Genomic DNA, 27,214 nt, shown 5'->3' with positions numbered 1-27,214 from the left:
AGGTAGAGATCCCGCTCGCGGTGATCTTGTTCTTGAATTGGCATCCGTTATAAGAATGGATGACTTTGGGTATTCCAAGCTTATAGAAAACTTCATTGACTAAAATATTCACTTCATTAGATGACGTAGAATCCAGCCTCGCTTTTAAAAAGTTAAAGTGTCAAAATTAAATAAATACAAATTTTAAGTTGAACTTAACATCAGTTTTAAACTACAAATCAAAAGCTGTTTTCTTTTTATGAATATTCGAATTTCCGATGGCCCCATAAGATCTGCTTCAGTAAATCTCAAAGGATCAGGTTAGGGACACAGAAGCTATTTATGAAAACATTAAAAGGCAGCTGGTCCAAAGCACTGTTTGAATGTGCCAATATACATAAGTAGACTTGTTGTGTTTTATTCTGTGCTTAGTGTATGTGTTGTTATTTTCAGTACAGAATTTTTTTTATAATATTTTAATTTTAAAATAACTAGAATGTATGAGTTGATGGCAATTGCACTGACAGAAGATACTAATTTAAAAAATATATTTAATGATGCTACTATATAGCTTTATCCTTTTAATAGGTAATAAGTGTTAAGCTTAATCAATCAAGCGCATAACAAGAGCTACGCTTATTGTTGTAGAAGAAGGTTCGAGATTTTCCCAAGTCGCACTTCCAACAGTTTTGAAACAAGGTTTGCTAATGATTATTTAAAGACTTTAAGAGGTAAATACGTAAAATTTGGTATATGTGTTCTCATACCGCACACACGGACTGTCAATTTAAACATCTAAGCCTCCAGCAGAAATATAAATTTATTTTTATCGAAATAACCTTACGATTTGAAAATCGAAAATTTCATTAAATACGGAAGATAAGTAACATTTAAGAACGGGGTATCGGGCATTCTTACTTGTTAACTTTTTATTTGCTGTTAAATTGTGAAGTAAATAAACAATGTTGTTTATTTTAGAAGCGCTTGTACTTTTTCCTCTTTGTAATAATAATTTGTTGTTGTTACCCAAACGCTGTCATTTAGCCTTTTTATTTAACATAAGAAGCAGATATGCATTCATCATATCCATACATATACATTGAAATAATAATATAAGCTTTATACATGTATAATTTATTTTTTTGCCAACAATAGTATGAAAGTAACTGATGTAAAATGCGGCGTTATTCTCGTTCTGCCTTTATTCATAGGTACCCTAGCGTAGCGTATGTCTTCACAAATGTTCCATCGTTGGTGTTACCGTCCCTAAGATAATGTGATTTAGGCCGTTAATGAATAACATTCACTCAGGAGCTTAAGAACATACTCACCCATCTTCCCAAGGACATACGGTATTCTGATCGGCTTTGTCAGTTGCTGTTCGCGCTGAGCCGGAAGGCTTCTCATTTACTTTATCTCTCTCATCAAGCGAGCTAAATTTCTTGATCCTAGAGTTGCGTTTTTTGCGCCGTCTGGGAGCTTCGTCATTACTTAATGCAGGCGTCAGAGTTCTCACGACTACCGGCTCATCGAAGGGTTCATCATCCACTATATCGACTTCCAGTACAGCAAGAGGCGCAATGGAAGGCGTCGGTGTCGGTGCCGGAGCTACATAGCCAAAATTCCTTTCTGTACGTATAATATCGATGCCGAAAACGGCATCCTTACTAGCGTCCCCAAAGTGCATTCCCTCCTGATACTCATCAGTGGTGGGTGATAGCTCTGCATCAGCACAATCCACCATTATTTGCGCCTCGCTCATAGTTTCGACCGTCAATCCAGTCCGCGAATCCTCTTTAACGCACAGATATGGCTTATTTAAAGGGACAAATGCTTTTTGAAATTTGTTGGTAGGCTTATTGACGAATTGTATGTTACTGCTGTCATAGGTGTTAGTCTTGATCAACTGAATTTGAACTTCCTTGACTATATCCAGGTCCGGCTGAAGCTGCCGACCGATTGCAGCTTCTACGGTGCTTGCGTTACCGACTATTCTAGGAGTGTGATATTGATTGACCGGCATAGTCGTGAAATTACGATGTTGGTTTTCTAATGCTTCTGGTACAATCTGTACACACTCCTTACCTGATGTCGTGATCTTTGCGGTGGGCGGGGCTGTTGAAATATACCCCGAAGAGGCCAACACCGGTAGCTCAAGGGCCGACGGCTCATTATTGTGTTGTGATAGCGGCAATTGCTGGAGCTCCTCCTCCCCTTCCGCGCCTTTGATACTGTGCAGATCTTTAACAAACACATTGCTGCTGCTATCACTAACAAAACTGGAACCAAGAGACTTTAATGGTGGTAAGCTAACGATGGGCAACGTCGTAGTCAATGAGCAGCTGGCACGTCCGCATTGACATTCGCAGGCATTGCTAAAATAAATGTAAGCAGGAAAAAAAATATATATATATACAGTGTTTTAAAAAAATTTTAGAAAAGGAAAAAATTTAAATAAATGTATTGTACGTAACGAAATCACATACACGTATTGTACATTTTATGCTATAATTCGTGATTTGCTTGTGTGCGGTTTTTATACCATTCAAAATAATTTAGAAAGCGTAATGGTATAATGTAATGGGTACAATGGTTTTGTACAATCTTATAAAAAAAATGTATATTCCCGCTCAGCATCCTCAGCCGACGCGACCTCATTATCTGAGTCTGTAAGAAAGCGTCGATCAAAGAGTCTATAAGCCGCTAACACAATATGTTTCTGCCGACGTTAACTAGTGGCTAGACCAATTCCGGAAATCCATATTCCTCATATGTATTGTATAATTGTAGATTAGAGGCACAAAACGATTATAGTGCTCACATGTGTACTGGGTGGCTGACAACAGTGCTTTCCACATACAGTGCACACGTTCAGTCGCGAACATCTATGGCGTTTTCACCCATGGCGGCTCACGTTCGGAGCGTTAGGTTCGGGGGCGAGTACTTCTTGCTTTTGCTCAAATTAGCTCTCCGTAGTAGGGCGTTCTTCCTGGCCCAGTCTGCATATAAACACTGACACGAAGTATGCATACAGAAACAAGCCAGATCAAAAATATAAAAAAAAACATTTTCATAAGTTTTACCTAAATATATATTGCACACATGGCAACGCTTAGGTACCCTTACCAGCGATACCGAGCTAAAATGCAAAAATTTCGTTACGACGTGGCAAACCCTTTCATTATTTCATATTACTCGTCCCTTCAAAAGGGAAGAAAGCCACCGACTTTTGAGAAAAATTGAATTTGTGGGAATTTTTGCTTGTGCGGACAAATACACACACAGACAGTACACACACACACACAAATAAGTGCGTATGAGCTGATCAAGGGCTTGTCGTGAGACGGAGATATTTTCATAAATGGTTGCGTAAATTTAAATCTAAAACTTTTACAATATCAATAAATTCATAAAAAGATCACTTTTTTTATACCCTGAACCCATTTAAAATGGGTGCAAAATCCAAATGTATGTAACAGGCAGAAGGAAGCATCTCCGACCCCATAAAGTATATATATTCTTGATCAGCATCAATAGCCGAGTCGATCTAGCCATGTCCGTCTGTCTGTCCGTATGTATGAACGCAAGGGTCTCAGAACCTATAAGAGCTAGTGACTTGAAATTTTAGATGTAGATGCTCCTAGTTCCCGCGCAGATCGAGTTTGTTTCCGATAATCGATAACCTACTCCGTTTCCAAGCAATCGATAAAAATCTATATCGATATCCTGTTTTTTGGGCAATTTTGGTAAATAATAAGAGCTAGAGTCACCAAACTTGAAATATAGCTTCTAAAATAGAATATATATATGCATTTGTTGGAAGAAGAGGGTTAAGGGTATCCTCTAGTCGGGAGTTCCCGACTAGAACCTCTTACTTGTTTATGCATATCAAAGTGAAAACGAGCGACAAGTGCAATCCACCTGTTTCATTCAAGTAGAACACAACTGCTTCCTTGAAAGAGTGTGTGACAAGCCGACGATGAATTACCTTTTTTTTTTTTTTTTGTCTTTTATTAGCTAGTTTATTGATACTATACATGAGCATCTTAACCTAGCTTGACTATGATGGGATAAACATATTTAATAGTACCTATTAAGTTTTATAATTATTCAATTTATCTTTTGTAGTATGATTATTATTACTTTTTTTTTTTCAAGTGATTACCCGGTTTGGGAGGTCGATGGGGTGGATTCTGCGAAGTCTCCGTCGCTTTCTTCTGAAAAGTCTTCTAGCCAATATATTGGGGTGGGCAGAAAGACGGGCCATGTAGCTCGTGGACTGCTGACGTAGAAGGTCGCCCACCAAGGGGACCTTTAGGTGTCTTGCTAGGGCCCGGTTGCGGATGTACCAGGGAGCCCCAGCACTCAGTCTGAGTACCTTCGCTTGGAAGACACTTATTTTCCTCAAGTGAGATTTTGCTGCCGTGCCGAAAATTTGACTTGCATAGCGCCAGACTGGGGCCAGGAGGGTTTTATAAAGTAGCACCTTATTGCTCAGAGAAAGATTGCTGTTTGCCTTAAGGAGCCAAGCCATACTTTTTAGTTTTTGACGTACGCTGTGGCATGTTGTTGCGATGTGTTTGCTCCAAGTGAGCCTGCGATCAAGGTAGACTCCCAGGTAGCGATGGCCGTCTTTATGATCAAGAAGTTCGCCTTGGAGGAATACTCCTGGCGAGGTATCTCCCCGGATCGCGAATGTGCAGCATATCGATTTTTGCTTGTTGATGGCAATTCGCCACTTTGATGCCCACGTCTGAAACTCGTGCAGGTATTCTTGTAGTTGGTCAGTGGCTTGGTAAACACAGCTGGCTTTTGAGAGGATTGCTGTATCGTCGGCGAACGTGGCGAGGTTGAAGCTATCGGGATGCTCCAGTGTCATCGGGTCCACCGTCGGCATGTCGGCTGTATAAGCAGTGTAGAGCCACGGAGCAAGGACACTGCCCTGGGGGACTCCAGCTTGCATTTCCTTGACTGCAGAGAACTTGCCGTTGACTACAACTACAAACTTTCTGTTTTTGAGGAAGCTGTGGATTATGTGAAAAACAGAGGGAGGAAGAAAATTTTTTTATTTTGAACAGGAGTCCTTTGTGCCACACTCGGTCAAACGCTTGTTTGATATCAACAAATGCCGCGACGCAGTACTCGAGGTTCTCGAAGCTGTCGAGGATGAAATCCACCACTCGGTGGAGCTGCTCCGGTGCCCCATGCCGTCTTTGAAATCCGAACTGATGCCTTGGTATGATGCGCTTAACACAATCCAGTTCCGACACTCTGGCCATTAATATTCTTTCGAATATTTTGGAGAGGGTCGGAAGCAGGCTGATTGGTCGATAAGATTCGACTTGCGTGAGCGATTTTTTGAGTTTTGGAATCATGGCAATCAGAGCGCTTTTCCATTGCCTTGGGAAGTGTCCGATTCGAAGCATTGAATTATATAAGAGCACAATGAAGAGTATGCCTTTGGTGGGGAGCAGCTTTATTGTTCTGCTGTAAAGTTCATCAGATCCAGGGACTTTACGAATCTTAAGCTCTTGGATTTGTGTTTCGACCTCTTTGAGGGTCACCTGGAGAGTGGATAGATCAGGTTGTTGTGGTGCTTCAAGGGTTCCGTCTATGCATTCTTCATGGAGTGGGGGGAATCGAACGGTTAAATTCGCTCCTCTAGGTGCGTGGCGAAAGTTTCAGCGCGTTCTAAGCTCGATCTGGCCCAGGAACCATCCTCTCTTTTTATGGGACTTTTGCGGACGGGCTGTCTTTTAAAGCTTTTTGTCAGCTGCCAGAGGCTGTATCCCGTGCTAGCATCTGGGCTTGCGTCCATAAGTTTTCTGCTGAACTGCTGGTTGCTTATGGCCGCGAGGACTTTCTGGAGCCTGTTGGATATCCTTCTATATATCCTGCTTACTCTTAGGTCACCAGTGCGCACGTGCTCCTTGCGTAGCCGCCTTTTTAATGCCAGAAGTGGAGCTGCAGCCGGATGGATTGAGCCTCGAGGGGGCGATATCCGGATCGGGTCTATAGCATGTGAAGCAAGTTGGGCTGCTGCTCGAATCTTCGCCATGAAATTATCGATAGCATCCTCATCAGGGGAGGTCAGGATCATGTTGAGATTGATTGTGTTGTTGAGTTCAGCCTGGAATCTTTCAACATCCCCATTTGGCGGAAGTAGACTCTTTCTTTTTGGCTGCTGCATAGGGTTGGTGTGGACAGTACCCAAAGGAGGAAGAGAGGTCATATTTGGTCTCGATGGAGAGTGAGCTCTGCCTAAGGCCACCATATATGAAGAAGTCTAGGGCACTAGGAGTGCATTGCGAGTTGTACGCGTAGTATGCGTAGTATAGCATCTCCGGTTGCCAAGACATCGCATCTGCAGTCGATGATGGCTTCGTGCAAATTCTGCCCTCTCGTACAGGCTCTGTTGTTTCCCCATAGTCTGTGTTTCGCATTCCAGTCCCCTCCGGCAATGAATTTTTGTCCTAGGTTCATTATTAGGAACTCAAAATTTGCTTTGGTCCAAGGCACAGCCGGCGGGAGGTATAGAGAAGCAATTGTGAAGTCACCTCTGCTAGTGTTTATCTTGACTGCGGCCATCTGCAGATGTGGTTGGGAAATGTGTTCCAGGGGGTGGTGGCTCAGGCTATGGCGTATTAATATGCCGGCACCTCCTCTGCGGTAGTTGCAGGGATGTTGTGCAATATATGTAGTATAACCGGGGACATATATTTTTGAGCACATGTGCATGTGCGTTTCCGTTAGGAGCATTATGTCAATGACGTGGGTGGCGGGAAAAGTCCTTAGTTCCTGGATTTTTCTGTTAAGGCCATCTGCGTTCCATAATCCGATCCTTAACTGGCTCGTTTTGATGGGATAAGGCGAGAAATTAGCGACATCAGGATGTGCTGAGTTTCGGAGTTTTTATGAAGCGTATTAAGGATCTGGTCCATTCGTGAGGTAAGGCTTAGCATGGCCTCTTCAAGAGCCGAAATTCTCGAGTTCGCATCCTCGCTCGGCTTGTTTCCGGGAATGTTGTTGAGCTGCCTTTCGTTCGATTTACTATCTGGTTTGCATTGGGTGACGCCTCTTCGCTGGCTGTTGGTAGGGTTGCCCGATCTGAGCATGTCCGTGTCCATGTACCATGGGATGGGGGATAAATTGATTTGCATTGTTGTTTTGCCGAGCGTGGTTATTATGCGCCTTGTGGAGAGTAGCCGAGATATTGGGGGCCGGCTTGCGTACCTTGATTCGGTCTATGTACCATTTACAGCCTTTGTAGTTGGCAGAGTGGTTTCCGCCACAGTTGGCGCAAAAGAAGTCGCCTTTCTGGACTGCTTTGCAAAGGGGCGATCCTGTTGGGTGCCCTTCAGAACATCTACCACAAACGAATTGCTTCATGCAGTAGTTTTTAGAATGGCCATAATCTTGGCAGCGGTGGCGTTGGACAACGTCAGCAGATCGGTGGGGGCGCTCCACTAAGACTCTTTGACGGCACAAAAGGATTATTTTTAGTGCTTCCTTATTGTTGGGAGCCGGTTTGAGGTCTAAGAAAAACATATTTAGCGTGGTTTGCTCAGTGCCATTTGGGGTATTGCCTTTAGGATTGAAGATGTTGACTACCTTGTGTCCTTTGTCTAGCATTTCCTTTATTATAAAGCCTTGGGCTGTAGAGGACGCCATCTGTTTGATGACAATGCGAAAAGGTTTATCTTCTTGGAGTTGGTAGTGGTAGTTTTGGCATTTAGCCTTTTCCATGAAAGCAATTACTTTACGGAATGTTGGAACGTCCTTGGTGTATAGCCTAGTTAGGCCTGAGCCAGACGTACGAGTTGAGTAGCTGCTAGGTGGAATGACTTGGTCCAAGGCATCCTGGAATTTGTGAATATCTGTTATACCCGGAACCATGATGGGACCAGGTTTTCTAGACTTGGGAGGCGGTGGAGTTGTCGCAGGCAGTGGTAGGTCCTCCAGCACCTAATTCCGTATCTTTCTGATTTTCGTCATCCTCGTTGTCGACAGTGTCAAGGGCTGCAAATCGATTCATCCTTAGACTAGCAATTTTTGACGTAGATGGGATGTCGTCGCTTGACCGGCTAGTTTGGACTACCCTTGATGCTTGCTGGTTAGATAGAATTTTGGTCTTACCCTTTTTGTTGGATTGGTCATTGAGTGCTGGTGTTAATTGCCGCTGCAACAGGAGCGTTGATGGGCAAATTAGCGGCGCATAGGGTGGTTGTAGGGTGGCATGATGGCTTTCTGCTGCTGCCTTGTGCATTGTGTTGCGAGCCGTCGCAGAGGTAGCTGAAGCCACTGCGTATGTGACTGCGGTAATAGCGGAAGCGTTGGCTATGGTCGTGATGTAGACCGTATTCGAGGAGGTAACGGGAATCTGGCTCTCGAAAAGCACAGTTTTATACCGTTCGTCTAGTCTCCTCGCTTGGGCGTCTATAGATCTCATTTTGGCAATATACGATGGTGACAAGTTGTATATTTCTGAGTCTATGCGTGTCCATACTGAGAAGTATTATTACTTGCAGAATTTACCGCAACGGTCCACAGAAGTCTCAACAATTTTGCGGAAAGGTAACACCTGCACTGCAAAAACGTAAACAAATGCACGCACAATCACACACACACGCACTAGGGTGTGCACCCGCAATAAATAAGAAAGGTTCTTTATTTTTCTTTTTATTTTATTTTTTTCGTTTCTATGCAGCTGCAGCCGCCTGTGCTGCGTTTTATTGCCCTTGGACAAGTTAATTTCTGTTTGTTTATTATAGTTGTTTAAGTTTTTTGTAAATTATCGTTGCCGGCAATGCCGTAGCAGCATTGCCCAAAACTTAAACAGTGACGCTTAGCGTCAGAAAGTTTATTGCACGCCGATATTGTATCGTAAATCACTTTGATTTGGTTGTTACGCACTTCCGTCTCATTTAACAGTCGGAGAGGAACTGATGAATTTCCCTTGCAGAAATACGACTAAGATATTTTTGTATTTGAAGGTCCCTACAGTAAACAGCAAATAAATATAAATATTTAATTTGGGTCAATTAATTGTGTATTTAACAAAATAAGATCAAATTCTTCTCGTTTTGCCTGACTGGACGAAAAGATACATGATAGAGCATTTATATGTGAGTGGCTATTGCTACCATTGGCACAAAAGGCACACAATTGAAGAAAAAACTCCTGGCTCGCGAAAAACGCTGCGATCTACTTGTGCGCACATCCACACAACACAAACATGTATGTTTGTAGATCTCGGGGTTTTGAGGGAGGCTATGCAGGGAGAAAGAGATGCACACAAGTGCGTAAAGCAATGAGTGACAGCGAGGCACATGCATACACACATATGTTAGGAATTATATTATATGTTCTGAGCGAGATGCGGCTGTATACTGAGTATTCGGCTTTCAAGGCCGGCGTTCGGCTGCCACTCTCTGCAATCTTACTCTGTCTGGGCGCACTGGTCGCAGGCGTCGTTGCGGTTAGTCGTTATCCGATAAAAAGCCAATTTGGTATGTCTATGCATTGTATGGTTAGTGATAGCATCTTGTTCGGAGCAAACGAAATTTAACTGGCTGGCGAAGCCCAACTAGTATCACAATTGGCTCAAGCAAACACATGGCCGAATTTGGTCCCAGCTTTAATAAATGAATATAAAGCTCAAATAACATACGAGTCTTATGTAATCGTAAACTTTAAAAATATAACAAACAATACAGTTTTATATAAAAATACAATAATACAGTCACGATTGTATAAAATAGGAAACTACCCGACAGGTTATTTATGACGTTGGCTAGGTATGACATCTCTACAGTACAAAAACCAAGTCAATTAGCGCAGATATAAGGGTAATATATGAAAACAGTACGTCCGATAGATCTAAAGATAATAGCAAAAGGCAGAATAGCAACCAACACCAGTACCAAAACCAAACTAATTCAATAATCACATTTTTATTATTAATTTTTTAATGGGTTCAGGTTACAAATATACCGTGAAGGTGAAAATTTGTCTTTTCCGAGCACGAAAAGGCACACCATTTAAACCAGAAGCTAATTTAATATATATAAGTCCATATCAATATCGTCCACAATAAGATGAGATAAATAAACAAATCAGCGATATGATGAAATATAAAACCATTCGCAAATTCGAATCCCTCTACTAAACACCTAAATATAATCGTTCCAAAGAAATGCGATGCATCTGGAAAATAAATATTACTGTTAGTCATTGACTACCGTAATCTCAATGATATAACTATTCATGACCGGTAAAATTTGGGATATAATACTAGACGCACTTGGAAGATTTCAGTATTTCACAACCATTAATCTAGCTAAAAGTTTTCATCAAATCCAAATAGACCCGAAATCGATAAAAAAAACGCATATTCGACCAACCCTGGCCATTACGAGTACACACCTGCTATTTGGTCTTAAAAATGCACTCGCGACGTTAAAACATTGTGTGGACAATTTGTTGATGATTTCATCTACAAAGATAACTTGGCCTACCTAGATGATACAATAATTAATTCCACTTCAATGGAAGAATGGCTAACCTTAAGCTTCAGTAAGACAAGAGTGAGCTTATGAGAAAGGAAACCAGAAAATATATATGCCATACCAAAATTCCCATTCCAAAAACATTAGAGAAATTAAATCATTTTTGAGATTATGCGGTTTCTACAGGAAATTCATTCACACATAGCAAAGCCAATGACGCGTAAATTTAAACGAGAAAGAAAGGCTATGCTTTTTATACGACAGTTTAATCATCGACCGATCGATGATGTAGTGGCCCGATCCAGTTGGTTTTGACATATGTGTTGCGTGCAACAGAAAGAGGACTTCTGCAAAGTTTCATAACGAGAGCTTTAAAACTGAGAGACTAGTTCGCATAGAAACATGGCTACTGATCAAGAATATATATACTTTATGGGGTCGGAGATGTCTCCTTGTATGCGTTACACATTTCACAACAAAATTATAATACCCTCTGCAAGGGTATAACAACAGATTTAAGTAGCTTAGCCATTGGTGCTGTTCTATCGCAAAAACATAAGCCAATATGTTATGCTAACAGAAATCCAAAGCACGAAATATTTTATTCAGCCATCGAAAAAGATCCATCAGTCATCGTGTGGGCCACAAAGTATTTTAGGTTCTATTTGTTCGGAAGAGAATTTCAGATCCTTGGTGATCATAGGCCACATGTCTGGCTAACCAATATCAATGAACCTGATATGAAGCCACGACGTTGTCAAATTAAGTTAAATGGAGTTGATTAAATTATTATGATTAAATATGTTAAGATAGAAATAGTACAAGAACAACTATATATAGTAATCACATACAAATCATAGAAAGAACTCTAACAAACAAATCTAAAAAGCTAAAGGATACGAAAAACAAAACAGATATATAAAACTATTTCCATAGACTTAATATTAAAATAATAATTAAAGAAATGACGAATTGAAAATCATATTTAAATGCCAAAAAGAGTAAAAGTATGAGTTAAATTCTAAGTTACCCATAATACCATCATTTGGGTAATCAGCTTTCCTACATTTGGTTTCTGCACGTCGCAAGTCACCATGCTGGGAAAAGTTGACAAATAGATGTTGCAGCTAAGGTGCATACGAGCTCAACACGCTTGGTGGCCAGCTACCGTGGGATCACAAATTCGGCATATTGATTGCACAAGTGCATAATTGTGGAATTAGCGGAACCAATAAAGTTCATTGGCTCCCAAGATTTGCACCAATTCTGCACTTCCAGAAACGCAACAAAACGCAACGCAACTTAACAGGCAGCAGGAAGCTCCGACCCCATAAAGTACATATATTCTTGATTAGCATCACAAGCCGAGTCGATCTAGCCATGTCCGTCTGTATCTCCGTCCGCCCGTCCATCCGTATGTATGAACGCAAGGATCTCAGAACCTACATATAAGAGCTAGAGACTTGAAACTTTAGATGTAGATGCTCCTAGTGCCCGCGCAGTACGAATTTATTTCCGATATTCGACAACTTGCCACGTTTCTAAGTAATCGAAATAGAATTACCATTCTTTGAGCAAAATTGGTAAATAATATGTCTAGAGTCACCAAACATGGCATGTAGCTTCGAGAATAGTATATAATGTCTCTACTGTCTTTCATTTTAAATAAACCAATTTATACTGCCAATTTCATCAAGATCGGTTAAGAAACACAGAAGTTATTAAAAGAAAACGTGTAGTTGTATAAGTATATTTGCAGCCTAAGTGTCAACGGCAGCTAGCGCAAACGGCAAGAATTTCTGTAAACAAGCACACACACGCGTTCACGCACGTCTTTATTTAATTCTATCAACAGCATTGCAATTGCGATTGTATTGTTTTCAGTTCTGTGTGTATGCGCTGCTACTTTAATTGTTCGATTCCTAGTGGGGGACAAATTTTTGTAGCTGCTGGTATTTTCATCGGAAAGAAACTCGTACTGCAAATGGACTAGGAAGACCTAAATTTTGAATTTCATGTCTCTAGCTCTCATAGGTTCTGAAATCCTTGCGTTTGTACATACGGACAGACGGACGCACGGACAGAATAATGGAATAATTTTTAATGGGTAGAGGGTATAAAAATGAGGTGTTATTTAAATAGTTGGCTTCCTGATTCTAATTTCCAGACTTTTATATTTTTTAGAAGTTTTGTTTATCACCCAACCACATCCAAGAAGAAACGTAATTGCTTGATCGTTTTCGAAATATTAAACGCACTAATTGCCTTTATTTTCTCAGGATCCGTGATGACAATCCCGAGAAATTTATTCTCTGCCATGCAAAACTCAGATTTGTTAATGTTTATGATTGGATTTTCTTTACTTAAATACAATGCAATCTCCAAAAGCAAAAGGTGGGAATTAAAATCGTCAGACGGCACTAATAAGTCGTCCAAGTAAACAAAGACTTCTGTACGCAATTTAGAACAAAGATTAATTTGGGGTTCGCGCTATAAGTGCTGTCCCTACACCTTGACAGCTCTCAACTCTGGTGACTGCATAGTCCAGTGCCGCAACTCGGACGACTTGCGATTGTTGGCAAGGCACCTTCGCGAGAACGGCTGCATGTTCCACTACCACCAAATAACAGAGGACCTGCCATACCGCATAGTGTTGGAAAACATTCACCACAAGGTCTCATCCGAAGACATTTCTGCGCAACTGGCAGACAAGGGGCACCACGACAATGAACCACTCAACAAAGGCGGAAAACAACAACCAAATCAAGACAATAAATGTGGTATGCAGACACAAAGTATCGTGGGAGAAGCCTCGCAATACGTCGGGCCCAGTCCAGTGCAACAGATGCCAAGAATACGGACACACCAAGTCTAACGGCTCGAGACATTATGTGCGTAAGGCGTTTGGGGACAACCGTCCCACAAGCGAGTACTCACTTGACAAGGAAAAGGATCGGTGTTGCTACCAATGTGGCGAGCCAACTACAAGGGCTGCAAGAAATACCTGCAGTACGCATTCAAACAAAAAAAAAACCAGCACAAGGCAAATGGCAGAGATGCAAGCAGATCCAGGGATCATCGCCCCCACACAGGCCCTCCAGCACGCAGTATCACTACCCGCCAACAATCGTTTGCCTGCATCCTACGTGGTAGCCAGCCCGCCGAGCGCAGAGCTCGCTCATCGTCGCGAAGAAGGAATACAGGCAGCATTCCCGGTCGATCCCATCCCGTCGCTGACAACAGTCCTAACTCAGCCTTCGAACTCAGCTTGCAACAACTGTTTGCGAGGTTTGACAAAATGATATCTCTCGCGCAAATGAAAACAGTGTCTAAAATGAACTCCCTTGGGATAGCACTGTGGAACGCCAATGGAGTCTTCTCGAAAGCGAATGAGAGCGCAGCCTTTATCGAGCTCCACCACATCGATGTATTTCTGCTCACGGAGACTCATTTCTGCTCCCGCATCACCCTCAGAATGCCAGGCTACACACTCCACACCGCCAACCACCCAGACAACAGCCAACATGGAGGAGCAGCAATATTGATCGGGTCATCCTTGTCCCACCATCCACTTGAGTCACTGGCATATGCAAGCCGCCGTTATCCGACTCGGATCCGGCAGAGGCGACTTCAACCCCGCTTCTGTATACTGCCCTCTGGCATTAAGAGTGAGTGAAGCACACTCTCAGACCCTATTCGATCAGCTCAACCCAAAATTCTTGGCATGAGGAGACTGGAACGCCAAACATCGCTGGTGGGGAAACTACCGGATGTGCCCTCGAGAAAAAACGCTCTTCTCTGCCATCGAAACCAAAGGCATCGAAGTTATAACCACTGGAGAGACAACTTGCTACCCAAATAGAGCTACTGCAACACCAAGTGCAGTCCACAACCGTAAAATGCTCCCGCCGTGGAGTAACTTGTATGTCTACCGGACCTGCCTCGAGGACACCTTAGAGCTTAACGTCGCAATTAATACGGCAAGCGAACTAGAGAGCTACGTCGACCACCTGATAGCGGAAATAACAGAAGCTGCCAGACATGCAGCCCCGCAAACCCCACCTCGCCATCTTACGTTTAGAAGCTCCCTGCTAAGCCTAGAAGCCAGAAGTCTCCTAGCCAACAAAAGGCGTCTGAGTACATCCGGAACGGATCCCTCTGCCATGGCGGAAATGGTCAGCTCGTCCAACCGGCTTAGACGACTGTTGGCTAGGACCCGAAAGGAAAACCTTGATAGCCTTCTTGAACCAGCTGGGTATGACGCCAACAGCACCTTCTCAGTGTGGAAACTCACCAGAAACATTAAAAGGCAACCAATTTATACCTCCCCGATCATGGATAGTTCAGGCCTCTGGCTTCGATCGGAAGAGGAGAAGGCCAACGCGTTTGCTGACGTTTGATGTTGCACAGCGCCGTAAAGTGGCGCTGAATCACTTGATGCAATCTACACGGCTCTCCCAATGAGCAGCATCTCCCCTGCTAAAACCAGCCCCGCGATACTGCTGATGGTACGCGGATGACACCGCCTTCCTAGCTTCGCACGAATATCTGCAAGCTGCGACAAATGCAGTGCAGGACTGGTTGCTGAAAGTCGAAACTTGGACAGCCAAGTGGAACATTGCCATTAACTGTGCCAAGTCCGCGTGCGTCACTTTTACCAGGGGCTACGATTAGACGGAGGAACCTTACCCAGATTGGCAAATATCATGGGAATGTTTGGCATCGGGTATTTATCGGCGACCGTTCGCTCGTTTCTACGTGTCCTTTTTTGTCAACAGCATAAGACAGATTGTTATAAGGTGACTTTGAGGGCCTGATGATGCCATTTCGTAGTAGCTCACTGATTTCTTTTTTGACGAAATCGGCTACTCCCATGGGGTGCGAGTATAATTTGAAATATACCGGGTTGTCATTAATCGTTCGCAATTTTGCAATAACTGATGTATTAAACGGCAATTCCTCTTTCGAGGTCGAAAAAGCCTTTCCCCTGTTGATGATCATATTCTTAAAATCCGCTTTAACTGATACTGGTACTAAGATGTCGTTCACGTTAGTAAGGTTCACATTTTTTCAATAGTGGTGCTGCAGCTTTTTGGATGCAGTCCCATCATTTATTGCACCACTCTCGGCATCTAGGGTTGCTCCAATCTGCGCCTGCGTGCGCCGTCACTTCCTCGAGGTATCGCCCTTGCTGGCAAAATTGCAAGAGTTCAGAGACAGGCCAATGGCTGAGTCTCTGAAGATTTATTCCTCCAGGATTTTTCCATTTGTAGGATTACCAGAGTATAAGTTGGTGGGTTGAAGCTTCCACTCGCCGGCCTCGCGGCGCAGCAAGAATAATATGAAATAAAATAAGGCAAAGCCGGAGCAATGTATTTCAGAAGTAGTGATCTTGTTTAATGTGTGAGCAGAACTGAATCTTAAGAGCTAGGAGCTACAGCGGCTGGTGCATAAAAATAATTACAAGCTTTTGCAACAGCAGTCGGCAAGTCGACTTAGGAAAGGCGATAATGCTGCTCTTGTGAGACAGGCAAGGGCTGAGGCTACCGACGCTGACCCATTTTGATCAGAGCACTGGCCATCAAGAATCCACTGTGTCAGCATCATGCGCGCAACTGTTGGCCAATGTTCTGGTTGACAGCAAAGTGTCAAACTGCTGCGCGCGATGGGCACTCGTTCACTTTCTATCTTGTATGTGTGGAAGTGGATACCGATCCGGAACAGTTTGTGCGTTGAGGGCACGGGAATCACTACACACACACATTCATGCGCGTCTGCTTCGCATTCTAATAACATGGTAATTGCATCTTTTTTTTTGTAATGTTATTTTAGTTCCTTTTTTTATCATAAGTACTTAATTGTTGGTGTGGCTGCTGAGTAGAGGCATAAAAAAAAGTATTATTTTATTTTTATTTTTTGCTGGTATGGTTGTTGAGTAGAGTCGACAGCAAGTAATGCGGTTGGTTGCGAGTTCGAGTCCTGCCAAGGGATTTTTTTTTTATTAATTTATTTGGTGTTGGAATAAGAGGGTTCAGGGTATCCCCTAGTCGGGAGCTTCCGACTAGAACCTCTTACTTGTTAATGTTGTTAACGATCGAGGATTGCAGACACCTTGACGTGCTATCAAAGCTTAAGCGTCCATTAATTTGCCATCTTTGATACTGACAAGAAGGTTTGAATGCAATAGAAAATCTGATCCAATCATCAGAAATTTTGTGTCAGCAACGATAAAACTCTATGTGTATGGACGGGTTGATCCATATGATTTAATGGTAGTGCCGTTAACAGCAAAAAGATGATTTTCGGCGGTGGCTAAGAAACGTCGGCTTATGGCAGAAGGTATATGGACTAAATAGTTGATAAGAGGTTGTTATACTGTGAAAGATTATACTAACCTTGGAACAACTTTGCATGGTATTAACAGATTGGCCGTCGAAGTTACCAATTTGATTATATTCGACGGTGTTATTTTGGGTTTTTGTTGTTTGTTTGTTTAATGGAACGTGGTGCAATACAGTGTTGGGCACTGCAGCCATACTTGTTATGATACCAGGAATTTTGATTGGAATCGGCGTGTCCGATCGGTGTATGCTGCAGTTGCTTTGTGATCGATTGCGACTGTGAGTGCGTCGAATTCCATTGTTATTCTTAGTGATAAGCAGCTGACCGAGTTGCGATGACAGCGCAAGCTGCAGGAGATAGGCGTTTAATCTAATAACGACGTTCAACTGATTCGTCATTAGTAGTATTGGTTTGCTGTAGTTGGCTGAGGAGATGGCTTCGACGGCCATCACCAAGTTGAATGCCAGTGGCAAATTTGTCGAGGCGTGTCATCTCTGACTCAGCGAAATTTGCAAATATGGCCTGTTTGAGTGTAGTGTATGGATTTTTTTGAGGCTCATTTTGAACAAGATCGTGAACTTGATCTAAGTATTTGGGATCCGCATATGTGATGACGGCTGCATACCTTTCGTGCTCTTTGCTTTGTGAAAAACATTTAAATATTTGTAACCGGGTATAGTTGAGAAAGTGGCATCTTGACAAAAACAGAATTTGCATTGTCTGCAACTCCTGCATTGCTGTTCTCATGTATTTCGCGGAAAATGTCTACGTTTGTGTGAGTATGTCGCAGCAAAGCTATATAAATGAGCTGGTGATTTAAGAATCCGCATAGATTTTAGAAGATTAAACAAAATAATGATTAAAGATAAATATCCATTGCCGTTAATATATAATTTGCTGGATAGAATTGTGGATAAAGCGGTATGTACAACCACTTTGATTTAAAACATAGTACCCATGTAAATGTTCTTATTGACAAGGAATCCATTCACAATTTGTGTTTTTGAGGATGCCGATGGGACTAAAAACGGAACCTCAAGTATTTCAAATATTTATCAACACTATATTTTTTATTTATGATTCAAGAACTTGTATACATGGACGATATTATGATAGGAAGTAAGAACATATGTGAACATTTGAAAGTCTTAAGAGAGGTATTTAAGCGGTAAGTTGAAAACAAATAAATGTTAAGAGAAGGTAAATGTTAGTTTGTGCAAGACAAAGTTGAATACTTAGAATTTCCAATATCAAAGTCAAAGAGGGTACAAAAGCTGACGATAAAGGGTTGGAGGCGGTAAAGAATTTTCCTGTATAAGATAAAACCACTAACCATACAACATATATACTGGAGAACCAGTGTAAAATAAAGGGGCCACACATTTTCTGAGCCGCAGGTCAAAAGTCGTCTTCGTTTTTGTTCGGGCTCGGGGAACGCATGCTCAGACAGAAAGAGGGTAAGATATACATATGATTTGTGTTAAAGTTGTGTCGTTTAGTTCAGACCAAGTTCGATTGAACGGATCATTAAATGAACTACTGGACTTATTCAGTGATCAGATGAACTTATTCAGGGAACTAAATCGATCATTAAGTTCACTCATTCAGCTATTCAGTCGTGTCATGAATGATTTATTCCGTACACGTTCAGTCGGTCATGAACGATACACTCTTGATAGTATCACAAATTTTGTGTGGTAGAACGGCTTGGCTGTCTTTTCGTTTACACTACAGGAAACTGTTTTGGCCTACGGTCATCCATATGATTTATGTGGAAAGGCATCGCTTTTTTATCTCGCCCCCACTACAGGAAATTGCTTTCGCTTACTCTCAGTGCTCTTTTATTATGCCTAGGTACCGTTTATATGTTTGTGTGTGTGTGTGTCCGCACTAGCAAGAATACTCAGAAATTCAATATTTTCTCATTTCATTTCTTCCTTTTCAGGGGACGAATAATATGTTTGCCACGTCGTTGCGAAATTTTGTGCATTTAAGCTCGTTATCGCTGGTAAGTGTATCTAAGCGTTGGCATTTGTGTATTTATATTTTTGGGACACGCACACGTACTTATTTTGTATATGAATAGAAGCACTTATGCGCTTGTATGCCTGTTGGTTACCTGCCTGCATATATCTATTGTGATTTCTGAATTTCGAGCTCTACACACAGACACACACACACAAATGGGCAGATCATGGGGCCCAAAAGAAAATTTCCTCATTGGTACGCGTCGTGGATTAACATTAAAGCTTTTGCGAATTCTAACATTCGCCTTACTCAATCTATCTTATAGGTGTTGGTGGGAATGGATTATTATTTATCCCGTTAGAAGATGACGGACTACTATTTTTAATCTGAAAATTTGCTAGTTGGCTTAAATAGAGGTCTATTGTACTTACCTGTCTTAGTGCGCCAATTACAATTCAACTATTTAAAGTTATAGAGATACTTAGCATTCCCGACCAGGCCACTATAAACAGCTCCCACACCAAGTGAGTTGTCTTACTACGAATGTAGGCTCTGGCAGCCCAAGTTGAGTGTAAGAATTAGCCGATCAAACAAACGCACCACGTGTCGGTGTTCCCCCTTGAAGAAGTGAAAAAACTACCCAAGCTCATCTCCAAAGCCAAACTTATCCGTGTACGCGGGAGCTTTAGCTAGAGAGAGCTCTCAATCCGCTCAATAATGCCAACATACCGGCAACCAATAAGAAGCTTATCAGTGTTATTATTATTATTTGTATAACTTTTTTTATATTTATTTGATTGTTGTTCGCCATATTTATATGGAGTCTTATTCAAACAACACCCAATGTCAATGGTATACTCGTTCCTGATGCAATTTACTCCTCTCTATGGTCTGTAGTCTCACAGAAGTGTCCTCGCGGCCCTTAATATGGATGACGAGTACGTGTACACCCCGGAGAGGCTAACACATAACGCACGGCACCCCCATTAAACCTGCTGCATCGACACTGGCCAAAAAGATCGATAGTGCAACGCACAGCAGCTGCGTCCTTCAGAAAGAGCTGCAGGACCTCTGCCTTCAGATGCCTACGAGTTCAAGGTGTCTCTCTCTCTCTCCCTCCCTCTCTCTGGCGCCTTGACGGTCTATGCTAAAGATTCCGACACTGTTAGGGGCATTATTTGAAAGCTCACTGAGATCAGGGTTCATCTCAAACACTTCTAAGTCAAGGTGGACCGCTTCTAGTCCTAGGAATAAAATCGAAGGTATCTTTGCTTCACACGGCTTCGTTGGGGCGAACTTATACAACCCGAAGATCAGGCTGCGTGCAAGTGATGTCACTTTACTTCACCAACAACTAGCCAAGTCGCTACTTATGCTATGTACAGTCACGGACAAAAGTATTGGCAATTTAATATTATCTCATTTTCTTCGGTCTTTTGAGCGAAAAATATTAATCTGGCTCTCGTCGGAGAATAGGACATCGTTCCAGTAAGTTAAAGGCTTTGATTTAATCTTTTTGGCAGATGTCAATCTCTTCGATTAGTTAAAACTCGAAATGAGTGGTTTGCGTCTTGCAATTCTCGCATTGTACCCAGCCTTGTGTAGTACCCTCTGTAAAGTTTTGGAGCGAATTCCTTTAACAGTCTCTTCTTTAACCCCTGATACTATTTGGGATGATACGATTTTTGGGTTTTTCTTGATCTTACTTATTATTTTGGCGCAATGATGGCCCATAACCTTTCGTGGGCGGCCGGTGCGTTGAGCATTTTCTACCGTAAGGTCGTCCGGAAATCGACGGATTATTCTCCAAATAGTTAATTGACTTCTGTCCTATAGCTCACCAAGTTCTTAATAGGATCTGACGTGTTTACGTAAAATTATTAAAATTTTTCGCTGCTCTACGGTGGTTTCACACTTCTTACCGGCTTTTTTTGCAAAAAAATATATAAATCTATCCTTAAACAATTTTTTCTTATTTTCAAATAACGGTGCTTACAGATTTGCATTTTGGCATAGAAAAGTGTGATCATATCAAAAATAATATTAAAATAACAACCCTATATTGAAAATTGCTAATACTTTTGTCCCTATAAAATTACGGGTACTTGGAATTAAATAAATTTTAACAATTATCCATGCTGCCAATGCTTATAAAAATAATTGGATTGCTTGCACAAATAGCTAATAATCGCATAAAAAATATAAAATTAACGAGTCGAAGTTGACTAACAGTATCAGGCAAAAAATATTGTCTCAAGCAGCCCAAGTGCGGCAGGTAGACCTGCGATGCTCAAACTGCGGGGAACCGTGGGATCGTTTCTGCGGAATCGTTCCTCGGCAGCACCCTTGAAGGACTCCAGCAGGCATAAAATGCCGCTGTTGCAACTATTTTGGTCAGCATCAAGGAGCTGCAGGATGCGTATGGTCCTCCGCAGCTTGGTATTACAAATAACCGCAGATGCATCTCGAATCGTGGAACGCTCGCAGCATCATCCAAAATGCAAACGAGCTCAAAATGTTTCTGAAGTTGCGGGTGGAATTTTCTAAGTCGCTGAACACGTATTCATTAAACTCTTGTGTAGAGCTTTGAAAATAAGTTTAAAGCAAATCGGACCTAACTAAACTCTTCTCCCAACAAATCTTTGAATCGCATTTCTACCGAGGAAGCTAGTATTCTGCGAAAAGTGTGAAACATGTCTCAAATGATTTCATATAGATCTTTGGCTATGGATTCGAGCGCAAAGCGTCATCCACCAAATCTCTGACCACCATTTCCACCAAGTAGGGATGGATTTCCCCCAAAGGAATTTGAACAAAGATCTTTGAAAATGAGTTTGAGGCCGATCGGATAGTAAACAAAAAAGTTTCATACCAGCGTTTTTCGCTATTTTTTCTCACTTGCGGGCATAATGTCCGGAGACTCCGTCTTTACGTGCACCTTTATCACATAAGATAACTACAGTGAAAATTTCAGTTAGTCAGTCAGGACAAACAGTTTTATATATAGAGATTTTACCATGAGAAAAATAAACAAGTAACTCAATAAGTGATTTCATTATCTTGTGTCTTAAAATCTCTGCTGCTCTGTAAATGGAAGGCAGATATGTCTGTGCCTTTAGTAAATTTATCCTCATGACAAATTTTTCAATGAAGAACACAAATTAATAAAATTGACTGTAAAGAAAATACAATGGGGATGAGTTTATGATTTAGGCAATTTTATCTTCATGGCAATTTTTGCCATTAATATAATAGAATGTGCAAAGTAATTCAATAAAGCCATGGCCGGCGCGCCGGAGCGCGCAAGTTTTTTCGTAATTGGCGCCCAACATTTAGGAATCACCGACACCTTATGGTAAGAAAAATACATTTAAGTGGACTGTGAATATTATCTTCTCCTAAGTCTTTAAAATTATTTATTCATTGCGAAATCTTAAAAATTATTTGTTCATTGTGACAGTAAGTGTGTTTTGTGTTTTTTTTAATTTTTTTCATTTTGTCGCCGACTATGTGTTTATAGTCGGTCATTGCAAAAACACGAGTGCGGGAAGTGTCTACCAGATTGTTTTTTTTTGCCAACAAGCTGATGAACTTCTCAGCTTATAGGGGAATTAAAAGAGAATTAGACAGTGTACACAGGTACAAAGTCATCAGCAATATGCCGAAGATTTGCCAGACATGGATGCCAATTAGCTTCAAGCGCTTATTGCCAGCGCAGTTAGCCAGGCCTTAGCCCAGCAAAAAGAAGAATTCAATGCGCAGCTAAACGCATTAAAAACTCAAATGAATACTTTATAGTTAGAACCACCCCAAGTCGAGGTGTATCAAAGATTCAGTGTAGATCATGGTTAAGTCTGTCCCAGAATTTAGTGGAAACCAAAACGATTACGTGTCGTGGCGGCAGTCTGCTACAGACGCCTATGAGTTGTTCAAGCTTTACGCAGGCAGTTGCGCCCATTATCAGGCTGTAACAATAATAAGAAATAAAGTAAAGGGCCCCGCTTGAGCGCTGTTAACATCGCACAACACGGTGTTAAACTATGACGCTATAAAATCCCGGTTTGACTGCACCTATGCGGACAAAACTTTGCTTCGGCTTCTGCGACAGGAGTTAGAAATGATCCGGCAACGTGAAGCCTCACTTTCCAAATATTATGACGAGGTCGAACGAGAGTTGACCCTCGTCACAAATAGTATAATCATGACAACGATGCTCAATGACGAAGTCAGAGCAGATGCACTGTACGCGTTTGTGTCCGGCTTAAAGAAGTCGTTAAGATCACTTGTGTTTCCATCGTAGCCAAAGTGACTTACCATATGCCATGTCCCTAGCTAAGGAGACAGAGGTGCGCGTGGAAAGAAGTGCATTTGCGGCCTCGTATGTGAAAGCATTAGATGAAAAAGCTCACAATCACAACAAAAACAAAAACCAAGAAAGGCAGAATACTGAGTGGTCAGGTAAAAACGCTCACTATGTAAGGAAACAGACCAAACAACAACACAGCACAATCCTGGTCAGAACCAGAACAACCATACAACACAGCACCAGTCGTCAACCTTCAGACAGCAGACAAGGTTCAGGAAAGACAAAGCAGCTAGTGCACAGGCCGTAAATGGGCAGGACCAGAAAAGGCAAAGTTCGGCTGAACTAATGTCAGGCCAGAGACGCCAACGGGTGCACAAAACAGTCCAAAAAGCCATTGGTAATCAAGACCAATAGTATAATAGCACCGCTGCAGAAGCGGTATTTTTTAAGGAACGCTCCCGGCTACCGTTCATTAAATGTCAGCTGGCTGGGAGAAAACTTTAGTCGACACCGGGGTGGCCAAGAGCTACATAAGACCCATAAAAGGGATAAAGAATTTAGGGCCAGTCGATTCTCCCTTCTCAGTTAATTCCATACATGGTTCTGACAAAATCCACCAGAAGTGTTTCATGAACGATTTTGAAATAACTGCCACCTTTTTCTTACAAGACTCTTTAACTCCATTTGACGGCTTTATAGGATTCCACTTACTAGCGCAGGTTGGAGCGGCCCTAGATGCCGAGAGTGGTGCAATAAATTAAAGAACTGCATCCGAAAAGCTGCAGCATCACTATTGCAACAATGCGAACTTTAGTAACGTGAACGACATCGTAGTACCAGTTAGAGCGGAATTTAGGAATATGATCCACAACAGGGGAACGGCATCATTAGCATCATTAGGCCCTCAAAGTCACCTTATAACAATCCGACTTGGGTTGTTGACAAAAAAGGACACGACGAAAACGGTTAGAGAAATAAACGCATCCTCATTGATCTTAGGAAATTAAACGAGCGAACGTTCCCATGATATTAGCCAATCTGGGTTATGCTAAATATTTCACAAAGCTTGATCTAAGATCTGGATATCACCAAATTTAATTGGCCGGGCGGGATAGTGAAAGCATATCTTTATCCGTAAATGGTGTAAACCATGAATTCTGCCGATAACCGTTTGGATTGAAAAATGCGGGAAGTATTTTTAAAAGAGCGATCGTCAACAACCTGCGTGATCTTGGCCCTGAAATTGGCAAAATATGCTATGTTTACGTAGATGACGTCAAAATTTTCTCTGAAAACGAGAAAGAGTACATAAGTCATATAGCTTGGGGCTTAAAAAGGCTCTGTGAGGCTTACATGAAAATCGCCAAAGAGAAGACACAATTTTTTCAAGGCTTCATAGTAGCCAGGGGCTGTGCAAAAACTGACCCTGAAAGGGTAAAGTCCATCCAAGAGTACCCGGAGGAAAAAACACTGTTCGAGCTGAAGTCATTTTTAGGCTTAGCCAGTTTCTAAAGATGTTTCGTCAAGGATTTCGCTGCAGTTGCACAGCCAATAATAAATCTGCTAAAAGGCGAAAACTGCTTCGTAAGCAAGCACATGTCTAAAAAGACTATCATCGAGTTTGATGATGTGCAAGGGGACGCATTCGAAAGGCTAAGAAATATTTAAGTTTCAGAAGTCATCATACTCAGTTAACCTGATTTAAGAAAACCATTCGATCTGACGAGGGATGGTTCCGCATATGGTATCGGTGCGGTAATGTCACGAGAAGGCAGGCCCATCACAACGATATCAAAAACTCTAAAGAATAAAGAAACGCATTTCGCAAGAAACTAAAGTGAACTTTTGACCATTGTATTGGCGTTGGGTGAGTTTCAGCAATACCTGTACGGTACGCACGACATCAATATGTACTGATCACCAGTCACTCACCATCGCTATATCGGATAGAAACCCAAAGGCAAAGATAACGAAAAAGAAAGGCTATCTTCGGCACGCCGAAGATCTAATACCCTTGCAGACCCAACCTTTTCATAATGCTTATAGTGCTTTGCCGTATCTAAGAAGCACAGGGAAAACAGTTAATGCCGAGATTGGTCAAGATATCTTGATAAACAAAAAAGGTTTTTAATCAAGAGCCGAGTTTTCGACTGATCGTTCCTAAGGCAGATATATGATATAGTTGTGCGATCTTAATAGGATTTTGCACATATATGAGTAGTATAGTAAAACTAATAAGCACCGAGTTTGGTCGAGATATCTTAAAAAAAAAATGTTTTTTTCATACAAAAACTTAATTTTCGACCGATCGTTCCTATCGCAGCTATATGATATAGTGGTCCGATCCAGCTGGTTTTGACATATGTGCTGCGTGCAACAGAAAGAGGGACTTCTGCAAAGTTTCATTAAGATAGCTTTAAAACTGAGAGACTAGTTCGCATAGAAACAGACAGACGGACAGACGCACATGGCTCTATCGACTCGGCTGTTGATGCTGATCAAGAATATATATACTTTATGGGGTCGGAGATGTCTCCTTTTATGCGTTACACATTTCACGACAAAATTATAGTACCCTCTGCAAGGGTATAAAAATATGGAAAGCGTATATAGATGAACACAACACAACAATTTTTTACAAGCCAAAGAAAACCATGTAGCGGATGGGCTTTCGCGGCAAACCGGAAGTGCTTTACAAAATGAAATAGAATCCGATGTAGCCATCATTCATAGTGAGCTATCACTCACCTACACGGTAAAAACCACAGACAAAACGCCTAATTGTTTTCGGAACCAAAGGCACAATATCCGTTAAAAAGTGCATTTGTACTATTTCGAGAAAAAGTGCGGCACACCATTTATTTCACAAACGATGACTAGGCCCTCCAGGAAATGAAAATAGTGGTGCAACCAAGCCGATGTCACTAACAGAATCGATCAAAGAGAAATAGTTTCAGCTGAACTTAAGCGCGCCCACAGAGCGGCCCAGGAGAATGTAAAACAAAGCCTTGGCTGTTACTATTTCCTAAAAATGTGAAAACTAGTTACGAAAGTAATTGCAAACTGTAAAGTCTGCACTCGCGCTAATTATGTGAGACATCCCAAAAAAACCGGAACTAGATATAACACCGATACCATCATACGCGGGTAAAATGCTCCATATTGAAGTTTTTCGACAGACAAAATACAGTTGTTGACATGCATTGACAAGTTTTCCAAGTTTGCTATAACACAACCGATTATCTCGGGAACAATAGCTGAATCATTTATTACGACAACGAAGCAATATTCAATTCAGAAACTATAAAATCTCTATTGAAAAGATGTCGTCAATGCGCCGCTGCTGCATAACACATCAAATAGGCAGGTGGAACGCTTGCACAGCATGCTCCTAGAGATCGCCAGATGCCTCAAGTTGGAAAAAAAAGGTGAGGAAACTATAGAACTTATTATGCACGCGACTATCGAATATAACCGGACGATTCATTCAGCGTCTGAAAAAAACCCGGTAGAGGTTATTCACACGTCGAGTGAAGAGTCAAAAATGAAAACAAGAAATAACATGGTTAGTACCCGGCAGACAACTAGAGAGAAACAATCCAAATCGATAAAACTGGGTTTTCGAAGTAGGACAAAAAGGATTCGCAAAATCAAAAAGAAGGCTAGGGAACAAGCAAACCCCTTTATGTACAGGGGAAGTTGTAGAATCAGACCTGGAAACGTCTGTTCTTATAAAAGGGAGGGTGGTCCAGAAGAACAACCTAAGGTTGCGTTAGTCTTAATTTCTCCCAATAGATTTAAGTGACAAAATAGTTTGGTATTGGTCCTTCTAGCAGCAGCAAATGCTCGGATCACCGACTATTCTCACTCCAGGTACATACCGATAGTTGAATGTAATGTACTAGGTAACGTTAGACATTGATTGATTAATCTAACGGAGTTCGCCACAATAACAAATGACACAGGCAAACTGTCCGAGACTTTTCTGCAATCCCGTATGCGTAAATTACTAGACGTGGATTTAGACCATGCTAGGAGTCGGTTGTCCGTCTAAAAGGTGAGTCACAGAATCGCCAGGAGTTTGGATTTTCTGGGCACGACACTTAATGTT

General features: G+C 41.7%; 1 protein-coding gene across 1 annotated transcript in view; it reads right to left on the bottom strand.

Annotated features, from left to right (window-relative positions):
• Nucleotides 1-1,053: 1,053 nt before the first annotated feature.
• LOC115765157 overlaps nt 1,054-27,214 on the bottom strand; it is a 157,032-nt gene continuing 130,871 nt past the window's right edge. Inside the window, exons 6-7 of the mRNA XM_030708570.1 lie at nt 1,311-2,354; nt 1,054-1,245 (exon numbers count right to left, since the gene is read on the bottom strand). Of these exons, the coding sequence (XP_030564430.1) occupies nt 1,185-1,245; nt 1,311-2,354 (1,105 nt within the window). The 3' untranslated portion in view covers nt 1,054-1,184. The remainder of the gene's footprint in view (nt 1,246-1,310; nt 2,355-27,214) is intronic.

This window comes from Drosophila novamexicana, unplaced genomic scaffold, assembly GCF_003285875.2.
Source record: "Drosophila novamexicana strain 15010-1031.04,08,12 unplaced genomic scaffold, DnovRS2.1 tig00000932-arrow-arrow-pilon, whole genome shotgun sequence".
NCBI lineage: Eukaryota > Metazoa > Arthropoda > Insecta > Diptera > Drosophilidae > Drosophila > Drosophila novamexicana.
The sequence above is the reverse complement of the archived record's forward strand: the minus strand, read 5'-3'. Positions and strand labels throughout refer to the sequence as shown.